The following is a 13,904-nucleotide window of genomic DNA, read 5'->3' on the forward strand; positions in this document are numbered from 1 at the left end:
TGGTACGATCCATGGGCCATTGGAGGGACCCATGGGCCGGCATACGCTGGCAGTGGTGCGGACCAGGCTCGACAGTGCATTGGGCCGGCCCAGATGAGTGAGTGCGCGTGCGTGGGCCGCTCAAGCACCCAAGCCCACCTAGGTGTCGGGTCCACCGTGGACCGCGTGCATTGTTGTGGCTCATAGGCCGCACGTGGATCAGAGCGCGATCCGACGACCATTAGAGCTGCCAACGAAGATCCAACGATCCAGATTGATTTCGAATTTGATCAGGAGCCAGGGAAGCCTGATTGCATGATCGAACAGTCCTAATTCAAGCCGGTCACGATCGGATGGACATAATTGATGTAGGATTTGATTTGGACTTAGTCTCCTAGGAAAACACTATTTTGGGATTTTTGGAGCCTATATAACTCCAATTGACGAGCCGTTTGTTACGTCGGATAGCTACTGATATTCTAGTTATGCAGAGAGACTTCTTGAGAGATTTCAAAAAAAATTTATGAGGATTTTGGAGCTTCTTGTTGAGAGATCTTTGTACAAGGGTTGAGTGGTGAGTTCCTCTTATATTTATTTGATTTTCTTTCTCTCATAGTGAAGCTTGCACGTCTCGTGGAGGTAGGCTTGAGGCTAATCTATGTATTTTTATTGTGTTTGTTTGTTGTTCTTTCTTATTTCTTTTCTCACGTGGTATTTACATTGACCTTTTTTGGACAAAATTATGATCTTGGTCAGGTGATCCGTGTTCCGCAATTGAGGGATCTTCCCTAACACAGTACAATGATGATTTTAGTATTTTAGTATTTTTAATACACTATTGTTGTAAGCTAATTTGCTCCTTTTTTTTATTTCCCATTATATATATATATATATATATATATATATATATATATATATATATATATATATATAGGAGTAGATTTGGATAAGATCTATTGAATTTGGACTCAGATCCAGTCAAATCAAAACTGAATAATTGGGATCTTATATCAATGATCCAAGTCATTGGATATCTTAAAACTACTTGCATATCTAAAATTATATGATTTGAAGATCTCTATCCTATACATCAAGTGATCAAAAAATATGTCTAATTCAATTTTATTTAGATGGTCCAATTTTTGACTATTTGATGCATAGACCGAAAATGTCCAAATCATAAAAATTTTTGTATATAAATAGTTTTGTAGTAGATCATATTCAATGACTTGAATTATTGATGTAGAACCCTTATTATAAAATTTTAATCTGATCGAATCTTAGTCTAAATCTGATCAATCTGATTCTAACCTCACTCTCGCTCGCTCTCTCTATGTGTGTATCTATATATATATATATAAAATATTATATCTTTCTTTTTCAAAGCCAAGTTTGCTAGCTTTTATGTAAGAATACGCCGAAAGTAGACCTTGTCATCGTCATCATACAATAGATAAGATTCAAATCTTTAGACAACGCTGAGAAAGAGAGAACATGTATCAGGATGAAGCATCGGAAATCCTGGTTATCTTCATATAGTGAGTTGTATGGAGAACAATTAAGAATATTTAAAACTTGGAAAAATGTTTTCCATAAGGAACTTAAACATTTTTTGAATTTCTTATGTACACAGAAAAGGAAGGTATAACCATGGAGCATCCACTTTCTGTAGACCTGCAAAATAAGGCTATGCAGTGGTCTGATTGCATTCAAATAATTGGTACAACATCAGTAGTGTTAGTATACAAGCTGCATATCGAGCACTATACTGACAGCATGATGATATCAGAGCTGCGAACCTCACATGCAATAAATGTTGCTGGTGGTGGTGTTTGTGGGGGGTTGGGGGATGGGAGGGTGGAGAGTGCTGGTTCTGGTCGAGCATGTACATCTCATTGAGCACCCCACTCCACCAAACCCGGGAAAAAAGGGACAAGGTCTCCAGATGGTAACCCTGCCAACGGTTGTCCTGGTACCAATCCTCCGGCAAATAAATGATGCCTAAAGAAGGGGAACCCTATGGCCCAACAACCAGATCATTGTGGGAGCTCCGCAGATACACCACCAATCCAGATCAAAGGATCACCACGCAGGCAACTGACCGAACATCACCATGTGATCACGATGGCAGCCGAAGAATATGAGGCAAAAGTACTGCAGAAAGTGAAGATTGGATGGCACCATCAGCCTATAATTGATGCACCATATATTTGTTCTGGAATAAAGCATCCATGATTGCTTTGCCTAGAAGTTACCTTCACTTAAATCAAAAGAATTCTTACGACAGAAGATTTCTGTTGGGTCTAGATGCTGCTTGAGAAGTAAAATTTGCTCCAAGCATTCTCTCCTGCAAATACCAGAGCTACATTATTATAAGTACTTTGGAAAGAAAAAATGATAGTTCTGGGGAAAAAAAAAGTAAGTAAAAATCCAAATGAACTGCCTGCTATATAAATTAATAATAAGAAGAGCTACTAATGTGCAAATCAAAACAAGGTTGGCATGTGCCAGTCCATGTCACATGTTCCAGTGAAACTTGAATACTCACTTCATCCAGTCATTTTTTGGTGCAAGGATCCTAGCCAATCAAATCTTCTTTTATTCGTTACTTATCAGAAAAAGTTCGAGCGGGAAACCAGAATAAAGACATCTCATTTTTAGGATTACTTTCAGTAGAAGAAGGTTATTGAAGAGATGCATAATCGAATTAATGCAGCAAAAATTACTGCTTAAAGACAGCCGAAACTTGTAGAAAATGAACTCATATTATAAATATCCATAAAATATGGGCATGCTTTTATCAATATTCAGCTAAATAAAAATTAATTGTGGACCTTGCCCATGAAGGAATGTACTTTCTTCTACGCCTAATTTCATCTTCTGCATCATCATCCTCAACTTCAGAGTCTTTGTATGGAGACATCTCGTACGACTGCGAAACCAATAAGATCAAGATCAACAACAATCTAAGTTAGCTAGCAACTTCATACTGAATGGGCGCAGATCCTTGTCCAGATTTATCCACATTTAAAATTTGACAACAGAATAAATCCTAGTGGTTCATCCACGCTAGCAATTATTTTCATTACTAAATGTTAATTAAACTGAATTGCTCTTAGACAGCCTTGTAGCTTATAGCACTTACGCAAAAACAAATCCAGCATTGCCAAATGAAAATCTTAGTTTTAAACAAATAACATTACATGGAAGTTACAGTAAACAAAGCCAACAAAATGCCATTAGTTCTGGCCTCAAAAAGACTACTGATAAGTAATGCAGAATCTAGATCTGCTAGGAAATTATTACCTTTTCAAGATCATTTAGTTCTTTAGAAAAATCAGGGCCTGCAAAGCTATTATTTCCATGTATGCCTTCCCTCATTACCACCTCGGTGGTGCTGGGTTCCAACTCAGCATCTTTTTTGCACCCAGCAATTTCCCCTTCCTTTTCTGATTTTGATTGTTGATTTGCCTGTTCCATGGGTTCTTTGTTCCTTTGTTCTTTCTCATCCTGTGAAAGTCACCATATATATGTTGATGTGAAGAACATATATTTCAAATGGATATAAGCATATTAATGAAGAATCAAAATAAAAGCTTACTGCAGCTTTGCGCCGAAGCTCTCTTTCCTCTTTCTCAGCACGTAATTTTTCCTCCTGTTCCCTTTGCAATTTTCGAGCTTCTTCAATGCATCTTCTCTTTCTTTCCTTTTCCTTTCTCTCTTCTTCTTCTCTTTGCCTCTTCCTTGCAGCAACTTCTGCTTCTTTTTTCTTCCTTTCCTCTTCTTTTTGCTTTTGCTTGAGCTCTTTCTCCCGTTCCAACCTTGCACGCTCAAGCCTTGCAGCTGCTTTCCTCATTTCACGCTCATTTTGTTTCTTTTCTTCAAGACGCTTCGCAGCTTCAGCAGCCTCTAATGCTTTGACTTTAATATCTTTCTTCCCTGAAAGGCAACAAGTATCGCATTAGTAAGGCAGCAGATGTAAGGGAAGCTTTCTTGTTTTTATTATGCAGTCATAAACAATGACCATGATTTTTATCATTGTAAAAAATATAAAGATAATAATGGGCCCAAGATAAAACATAATAGGACCTTATATTACTCAGTTGCAACATTATTAGAAAAATCCTAATCTTTGGAGTCGTGATATATATGGGCTTAGTAATGCTTTTCTTCCTTTGTTAGTTTATAGCTGCTAACTGTAACTGACAGCAAAATTTTCAAGAAGATAAATATTGCAGACAGCAGCTGATACTCCAAGACATAACCATCTACAACAATTGCTACTTTAGGAAGAAAAATAGTTTTTTAATGCAAATCTTATAATTTCCATAATAAGGAATATGGCAGCTCCTATTTAAATCAAAGATACATAGTACATTAGATATTATGGTAGGGGGATGTTGCATTGTTTGGAACGTTTAATTGCAGGATGTGTAAATTTGGTGCTTCATGTGGAAATATAAATGATCTTTTAATAGTGCCAATGCATTCATGTGGAATTAGAAATGATCTTGCTTAGCTTCTACAGATTTAAAAAATAAAGATCAAAAAGGGAAAAAGAGATAAACAAAAGCTGATGTTTCTTTTGAATTCTTGCAACCCAACACCTTCACGTTCTCAAATCTAATTAAATTTGTAAAATTTGATTTAATCTTGCACATTTGCATTATGAGGTTTTTAAATTATTAAGGCTCAACGTCCAAAAAGTCAAGAGAAAATTCTCCTAATAGGATTCATTCTTTACATTTGCTAGCTGGGCAGGAAGAAACAAGCAACATTTATTTTTGACTGAACGTGCATTGCTAAGTAGTTAGACAGATCATGTACTAAATTGAACTTACTTAAATTGCATTTTCATAACAAACATATACAATTTCTCATTTTAACCCCATGAATCTCCCTCAAAGCTATATTGCAAGTTAAAAGATTAAATATGCAACACTAGAGGTGAAAGCAGAAAGTTGAATTAAAAATCAACCCAAATTCTATTGATTTTATGTAATTTTAGGTTTTAAGGTTAACTTTCATTTCTTTTTGTTAGACAAGCAATGAATTTTACATTTCATAAAAATACTGAAAATGAAAAAAAAGAAGAAACATAGTCAGAAGAACTTCACTTGGGTTTTTCCAAAATTTCTTTCCGTAAATGTTTAATGAACCCAACATAACTTATCCAAATAGATTTGGGTTGACACAAGTTGCTGCATAATGGATTATTTACACTAAAGACACTGAACTTTATATAGTCATTTAGTTATTGAAATTCCAGTGGAAAAAAAAATCAACAAAATACCTTTTGCAGTTGCTGCTTGCTGCTTTTGTTGTACAAGTGGAATAAAAGAAGATATATTGGACATGATATTGCTGGGCTTGCATCCTTTTTCCAGATGTGGCCGGTTTTTGTTTCTATCATCTGCTTTTCTAGAAATCTCTGGTTTGCTAAACCTGCTATTGATAGATTCAGCTGCCTTCTGAACTCGATTTCCATCAACCGGAAGGCTATGATTCTCCTTATCAACTATCTTAGGCTTTTTGGCACAAGCATTTTCCACAATCATACAGACACCCTTTTGAGTACCAGAGTAAGACTCTGTGTTTACAGATTGTAGGTTGCTTCTTTCAGCAAACTTCTCCGAAACAGAAGCCACTGTTGGTGCATTCTGATATAGTGCAGTGACATCTAGAAGTACTTTTCTGTTAGTTGACACCTTGAACTCTCTTGAGCCAACCCTCTCTTTGGACATGTCTAATTCATCTGGATTTTCATTTTCATCAGTAGTGCTGGTATTTTCATTGATACGAAAACATACAAGTTCTGGGTTAGAACCCACTGTCTCTGAACTGGCATCACTTCTCCCCGAAACCTTTCTCTGGCAGGACTTTTCAACTGGAGGGGTCAAAGGATGCTTACTAGCAAGCCGTCCAAATCTTGTACTTGAAGAAGGCATACTATGAAAATGAGACTTTCCATAGCCATCATATTCTAATTCCAAGTTGCCAGAAAAACCAGAAAACTTGTCATCTTCACTTTCCCTAAATTGTTTGATATCAACATCATTAAGATGGAGTGGATTGGTTGACTCCATATGCTCCAGAGTCCCAGCAGGTAAAGATTGATACACATCAGGAAGTCTATTAATCTTATACTTGGCAGAACGACAAGATCTTGGGGTAACCAAATTCCTAGTGCTGCACAACTGCTCAAGCACAGTATCCTGTGCTTTTGTATAACTTTGAAGATCAGAATTGCATAAGACACTGTTCTCCATAGTAGAAGGAACACCAATGCTGAATCCCTCGAACTCCGGCATGGTCTCATCACAATCAGCCATGTCATATGTGTAAAAACTTCTTTCTGTATCATCCATATTGGTCTCTTCAGTAAGTTCCACATGATAACCGGGACTCTTAATTATTTCAGGACTTAATGTGCTCCTACTTCGCATTAGATCATGATTATCTTCTGAAAAACAATGTTCTTTTAGTTTAAAGTCAGACAATTTAGATGCACCCACTTTTTTTGTTAAACAAGTTCCAGATATTCCCTCTACCAAATAATGAAAAGAGACTCCTTGTCTATGTTCGGTTTGCAATGAAGCCACCATAGTTCGTTCCTCAGGTTTTAAGCAAGAATCATCCTGCCAAGCAAGGCTGAAATATGAGTTGCTATAGCAAGACAGATATGAACATAGTTATTATATACATATTTATAGACACAAATACACGGACCCACAAAATAAGCATATGCTCAATAAAGTCAAAAGCTTAAAAAAATGATTTCAGCAATTAAAAAGCAAATTGCTTCATTATGCTATTAGATGAACTCTGCCATGCAACATAACGTAATATACAAGATAGAGATCGCACATATATTTATTGTTAGATGAGAAAGCTTTTGTTTTTCTACTAAAATGGAGTGTATAATATTTTTGGAAATGCAACTTGAACAATCAAAAATCATATAGTAGTCATTAAATATAAACCGCACACGGCACATCCCTGCTTACTTTAAACAGCACGGGCATAGATTGTGAAATCTAAGGCAGATTAAATAACCCCCAACCACTTCGATAAACAGTGAATCAGCAAACACAGCACACAAAGACATACACAAGCATGCAAAAGCATATATGCAAACAGGTAATATGCACACATGCACAGGTACGCGCACACATATGCACAGGTGCGCGCACACATTCACACACACGCACACAGTCATAAATGCACCTACACAGACCACAACAACATGCATATGCAGACAGGCAAGCACTTCTGCAAACACATGCACACATGCTTGCTAGCGTACACTATAGTATAATTCTAATTGTGTTCTGCAATATGAACATAATGTAAGCAAGTTACACCAGATTTCTATACCTCTCTCACACAGAGCTTCTTGCTAATTTGTAGAACTTCAAGAGGACTGTCGAGGGCTGCATTTGCTATCTCAATTTTCAACTCACTTGGTGATAGAGAAGACTGAAAATCCATACCATCTCCTAAAGCATTTTCTGAACTCATCTGGCTTCTCCAGTCACTGCCCTTATGAACATGCAGGAGAGGTTTAAACCTCATCCTAGGAGAAGTAGCCAGGATATTATTTGATCGTCCCTCTAATTTTCTCCTTTTAGGCCATGAAATTTCACATGCAGGGGCAACAATATCCCTTGATCGTTTCGAACTGCTTGTAGCATTGATTCCAATTAATCTAAAAGAACCAAGGTTTTTTTGCTGGCTACTCAAGCTCCTTAAGGAGTAACGAGCTTCTGGTGCTGCAATTTGAGCTTCTATATTATTTGGTGTTTCTAAGTGCTGAATGGCATCCTTCTCTATAACATTCTTTGCACGTGCACAAATATCACCATTGATGGTTTCCAGCTGAATGGAAATTTCTTCTGGAGAAGGTAAACCGATAGCATTCGCTCTACAAGAACCAAGATTCTTATCAAGACTGCTTGAGTTTCTTGAAGCTTCAGCCGTATTTGGCATCTTCCTGACTGTAAGCTTCTCCTCGATATGTCTGACACCAGTATTAACAACAGTTTCCTGAGGTGAAAAACACTCACCAACTTGTTTTGAAGAAACTAAAACAGAATCATTTGATTTACAAGAACCAATAATCTTATCACTAATATTTGAACTTCTCGGCAGATGCTGGCATTCTGCCTCCACATCATGATTTTCAGCAGCATCAGATATTGATGTCAGCATTGCAAAACTTCTCTTCCCAAGTCGCACTGCAGTGGTCTCAGCTTTTTCAGCTTCTATGCATATATCATCTGTTTCAGATAACAATAACTCCGGACCATCACTGAGAAGGGGGTCTGTCAGTTTACTTGAACTGCCATTTGTTTCTTTGACGAGCATTCCCTCAAAATTCTCATCTGTTGGACACTGCACAGGACTTCGAATGGAATGTTTCTCACTAACATCGCCCCCAGACATCACTTCCAAAGCTGACATGACCATTATATGTGAAGGTATATCATCACAGTGTATAAATTGGGGACCACATTTTGGCTTCATCATTACAAGTAACCCAGAAATCTCTTCATGAGCTTCACCAGAGACCCTTTTATTTTCATCTGTACTTCTCACATCTTCTATGGCAGGTAAGACAACCTCATCCTGAATCTGTGCATTTGCTGGAGAAACATGTGCTGTTTTCAAAGATCTGTGGAACGATTCTTCTTTCATTGACTGCACAGTGTCCAACTTCATATCACTCACAGAATTGCTGCCCTTAGTTTCTTTCACCAAGGAAACAATAGAATTCCTATCCAAATTAAGGTGCTTCTTAGCATCAAGTAGGTGATCCTTTGGTTCAACTGAGGAATTGGTCTCAGACTGCCTGCTTGCTACAATGCTTGTTAACACATCAATGTGAGGTACACTACATTGCTCTTCCATATTATGGTTCCCCAGATCTCCTGATGAACCTTCAGAGCTACAATCCTGTTGAACACTTGGCTGACCTGAACATTTTGTGCTCCAGTTTAATATAGAGTTGTTCATAGAGGATGGATGTGTCAGTTCATTTTCAGAGATCCAATGTGTTGGTTTCACAGGCAACTGGGCAGGTGCCTGAGAATGCTTAATGCATGAACTGGGGAGGGGGTGACACTCTGAGTCATCCACTTCAACCAATTTAAGACTCTTGCTTGCACATCCCTCTGAAACTCTGCCAGCTTCCTTTGTTCGTTGCATAACTTCTCCTGCATGCAAGACATCATCTTGAGGCTCCCTGCATACTAAAGAACAATGTTCTTTCATAAAATCTTGGCAAAAGTGATTTTCTTTTAGAGATTGCATGGTCTCCATCTTTGATAGGGTAACCGCAGAGTATTCTTGATTTTCTTCTTCAAAAGCAGCAACAGGATTGTCATTTGAGCCACAAACTTCAATGCCATCGAAAAGAAGTTTATTTGGTTCAACCAGAGAAAGCATCTGACACAGCTCTGGAGCTGCAGTGCATGTCACCTTCGACCCAGAGTCAACAGGACAAGATGCATCTGAGGCAAGCCCCTTTACTGCAGCTTCCCTAACACATCTCTGTGGAGCCATAGCATCATCAACGTCATTTCCTTCGAGAGCATCTATATTTGCAGAAGTACCGGGCCAGCAACCCATTTGATCCTCTGATGCTTTCTGTGTTCCATATTCCATGGGTTTTAAAGTTTTAGCTGGTTTTGATAACTTGTGAGGAAAATCAAGTTTCTGAGATGCTCTTCTTGATCTAGTGGCTCGACCACCATCTACATTGTCAAAAGCCAACAGGTTCGTCATAATTGAAGTTTCTTTAATACTATCAGGCTTCAAGGAGGCAAACCTAGAACGAGTAGTTCTACCAGTATATTGATCCATAGTACTTTCATCTCCAAAACTTCTAATTTTTGCTTTCTTACTGAGATGATTCTCTAGGTCCCTTTGCGTCAATCTGGAATGCTGTATCTTTGCAAGGTTGTCAAATTCAGCATTGGCCTCAACATCTTTCAAGCCTATCATGTTGGAATCTCGTTCAGTGTCTTTAAGGAAATCATCAGGAACCACTTCATCAATTGGCTCGGTGAAGAAATTTTTATTTGAAGCACCAATTTCATTGAAGAAGCTACTGGGCTGGGATACATTCTTATCCTTCGGAGCTGGAAAGGTGTAAAAATTGTTGTGGTTTGTTGAAGGAGTGGTAGCCCATGGTAGTGGGAATAAGATTCCTGAAATAAGTTGCTCTCTGTTTAACTCTGGATCAAGAAAATAATTCGCTACATAAAGAAAATAGATAACAGCGAATAGACAATATTGCATATAAAGAACTGAAGTCAGTAATAAAAACCATGAGAATGTTTCACTAATTGCCACAGTTACTTTGAGGAAGATATCAACACAACATAACTCCTAATAAAGAGTATGTACTCAAACCACCTTCCACCACCCCTCCTCGCAACATGCATTGAAGACATAAAACCAAGAAAATGGAAGAAAGACCGAGAAGAAGATTAGACATTGTAATTAGAATTCTATATCAAGGCCAAGTAAATTGTTAGGCATTTTATAAAATGCCCTTATAATGGTGCACCAAATATAAGCATGAAGCCTCTATCAGATTCAAAAATAACCATTTAGATTTCTAATAAATAACCTCTATCTATCGTGAAATGGGCAAAGAATAGCCTGATACTAGCTAATAAGTGCAGAGAGAGTTATAAGTACTGTGAGTTGGTCCATGACTAAGGAGTTCCATAGATGTTTCTACATGCCATCTATGAACATTAGGAGTACATGAGTTAGTACAATAAAATGGAAAAAATTAAAGATTCCAACAAAATGAATGACAGAGCCACTGACTCAACCAGAGACAGAAAACACGATCTAAAACCTATGCTCAAAGGCTACGAAGTAATATGCCTACAAAATTCTAAAAAAGAGAGGAGGATTACAAAGTCCTGAACTTAAAAGAACCACCAAAAAAACCTGATATTAAGGTCCTGAAGCAATGCAAGCAACAAAAAATGAAGGTCCTAAAACCACTGTTCAAGACAAAGCCATTAAAGAGAAAAACATGGCTTACCATGTGACAACAAGTTGACAATAGAAAAAGCAGGTGCCCTGTAATATTACAACTGATCAAAATGAAACAATGGAAAGTGGACTTAAAATTTGGTGAGCAAAAATAAAAATTCAACATTTATTGGGTTTGGGAAATAAAAACTACTTTATTACAGTGTATAAAATAGGAATGATTTACTATGAGGTAATTCATGTCTTTATAAAACTGAAAATGGATATGGCATGAAAATTAGAGGCCATAACTCACAGTGGATATGGAATAAACTTGATATTGATACTGAACGTTAGACACCATGCAAACAAACACATGCATATGAATAAAACTTGCAAGCAAAGGGCCATTGCAAGGTTTTGTCATCAAATTTCACACTAGCATGACACTCTTTCATCAAGAAACCATTTTCAGGCCATTAATGTTACCCCAGCGTGCAAGTTAAAAAAATCTGGGGACAGTTAAGGCACAAACCTGGTCGGTCGGGCCTTTACATGGATCACCATGAACAGAAAAGGATATATAGTTCAGGTATAGATCTCAGCTCAGACAGCGCAACAGTGGATAAATACAAACCTGGTTGCCTTGCACCTGGATGAAAGCCTAGGCTAAGAGATGCATTGAAGTCACATTTATCTCCCGCTCTATTGTTGGAGTTCACTGACAGACATTTGCTGGTTTACTCAAGGCGGCAGGCCACCAATAGCTACAAACTCGCCAACCCAAAAGAATGGACTTTCAACTGTTGCATTTTCCTAAAACCTTGATTCTAGGAAAAGGACAAGTCAAAAGAAGGCACATTTTGTGGTAAACTGGTTGGTGCTACAGCACAGCAGAGCTTTTATGGAGGTCTTCCTATATTATTCTTAAAAAAGAACAAAACTATGAATTTCAAGCACAACAATGTTTTGAAGAGCAATGTATGTAACAGTTAGTGGAACTAAGAGAGGTGTAGAAGGTTTTCCAAACTCAGTACTGGACAATATCAAGCAGTGCCGAACACTTAAAGATAATTGTGACTTCCAGTAACCAAGAGGCCAACTTGCCCTATAATCCCGTGAATGTACGGAAAAAAGATTTAAAGAAAGCATTCCTGTAAAATTTGCCGTCTCAACAAAATAATAATAATAAAAAAAGAAACATTTCTGGATTGAGCATCTAACCCTAACCTACAAAAGGAACTCGGAAAAAAGGATTGTTCCCTACAATAATCCTTATATGCGTATTAATCAGAACACTAAAGGACGTTTCTAATAGCGAAATATAACTACCAGCAACAATTCGCAGCTAATTACGGACAATAATTCAAGAATCCGAGGTCGAAGACAAATTATACCAGGGAAAAAACACACAAATGTCATAGCTCCAAACAATCAGGAAAACACAAGAACGAACAGGAAGCCAGAGCTTTAAGTCACAGTGGCGTTTTAAACCTACGAAAACCCTACGACCAATTCACGAAACACTTAATCTTCGAGTCAAAAAAATCAAAAACCAGAAAGCTCCAATTTTTTATTCCCAACAAAACCCTAAATCCTAAACTCTCAATTCAGTAATTTCACCAAGGAAATAAGAAACCCCAAAGAAATTTAGAAAATCGTCCAGAAAGAACCGTATTTGCTCAAAATCCTAGAAACCCCAAAGCGGGGAAGAAAGCGACTACCTTTGCTATCAGGGCAACCAGGGGCGTCTGGTTCCATAGTCCATAGCCATGGCGGAGGGTGACCACCATCGGCGAGGAGGTTGTAGGCCAAGGACTGGCCGTAGGAATCGATCTGTTGCCTGAGCTGGCCCTCGATCCAGTTCTTCTTCTCGAAGATCTGCATGAAGAGGTGCTCCATTGTCGACATTCCACCCTAATCCGGATCGATCTACGGCGACGGAGGTAGATCTGGAACCCTCGCGCTACGAAACCCTAAGGACGTGAATCTAGGTTTTTCTCTTCGCTCTCCAGAGAGAGAGAGAGAGAGAGAGAGAGAGAGAGGGAGAGAGATCGGCTAACGGTTGGGGGAAAACATTTGAAAGTTTTAAACCGTTGGGGCCGAGACTACGGTACGGTGTACCGTCAGACGCCGTCACAAGGTCTATGTGCCAACCCGCGGAAGGGGTATCGGGCAGCAAGATTAGACCGGGCCAAGCACCGGTCCAACCGGAGCGGTTCAGATAAACTGGACGGAGTCGCATCTTGATGGGCAAGTGGTGCCCTTCCCGTTTGCTAATTTCTATGGCTTAAGGTCGATTGGGGACAAGTCTGCGCAGTTTAATTATATTGGATGATAATTGAAGTAGATCAAATATTTTGGTAATTCAATGCATTGGATGCCATCCATGTCTAAGGTCTCTTTGATTGATGCAGCAAGATTGGACTGAATTTCATATTGACTTTGTGAATTGGATTATCTATTTAAACATGGCTCATATTAACCTAATACCTTCTCTAATTTTATTGGAAGAAAATAAAGATCTCCATGAATTTTTTTTTCTTCTAAGAGAACAACATACATACAATTTGAAATTTAGATAAAAAGTTGAATAGGCCGTAGAAAATGAAGCTTGAGCTAATTAACAAGCTTGATGTCTACAAGAATATCCAACAAGCCCTTAAATTGATGAGCTGAGTGATAATCCAATAAAATTTTACACGTATAATTTATATAAATATGTATCATCTATCGATAAAAATTATGTACCCATTAATATATACACTTTTTATGTTCAAATTTTGAATGTTGACATATTAATATATCAACTAATGGATTTGAATACAGAATATCAAAATAGAAAACCAAAAAAAATCATTGTCATATTGTCTCCTCTTCGATAAAACTAATTAATTATTTAAAATTATAGCCATAGATATGGTACGTAC

The 13,904-nt window shown here is 37.9% G+C and overlaps 1 protein-coding gene across 1 annotated transcript; it reads right to left on the reverse strand.

The window, feature by feature from the left end:
- Nucleotides 1–1,533: 1,533 nt before the first annotated feature.
- Nucleotides 1,534–13,019, reverse strand: LOC105049960 (uncharacterized). The gene is made up of 8 exons (XM_010929782.4): nucleotides 12,699–13,019; nucleotides 7,357–10,190; nucleotides 5,273–6,617; nucleotides 3,581–3,918; nucleotides 3,286–3,489; nucleotides 2,814–2,911; nucleotides 2,235–2,326; nucleotides 1,534–2,133 (listed from the first exon to the last, which is right to left on the reverse strand). The coding sequence occupies exons 1-8, from the start codon at nucleotides 12,883–12,885 to the stop codon at nucleotides 2,099–2,101; spliced, it is 5,133 nt and encodes a 1,710-aa protein (XP_010928084.2). The 5' UTR covers nucleotides 12,886–13,019; the 3' UTR covers nucleotides 1,534–2,098.
- Nucleotides 13,020–13,904: the final 885 nt, after the last annotated feature.

This window comes from Elaeis guineensis, chromosome 8, assembly GCF_000442705.2.
Source record: "Elaeis guineensis isolate ETL-2024a chromosome 8, EG11, whole genome shotgun sequence".
NCBI lineage: Eukaryota > Viridiplantae > Streptophyta > Magnoliopsida > Arecales > Arecaceae > Elaeis > Elaeis guineensis.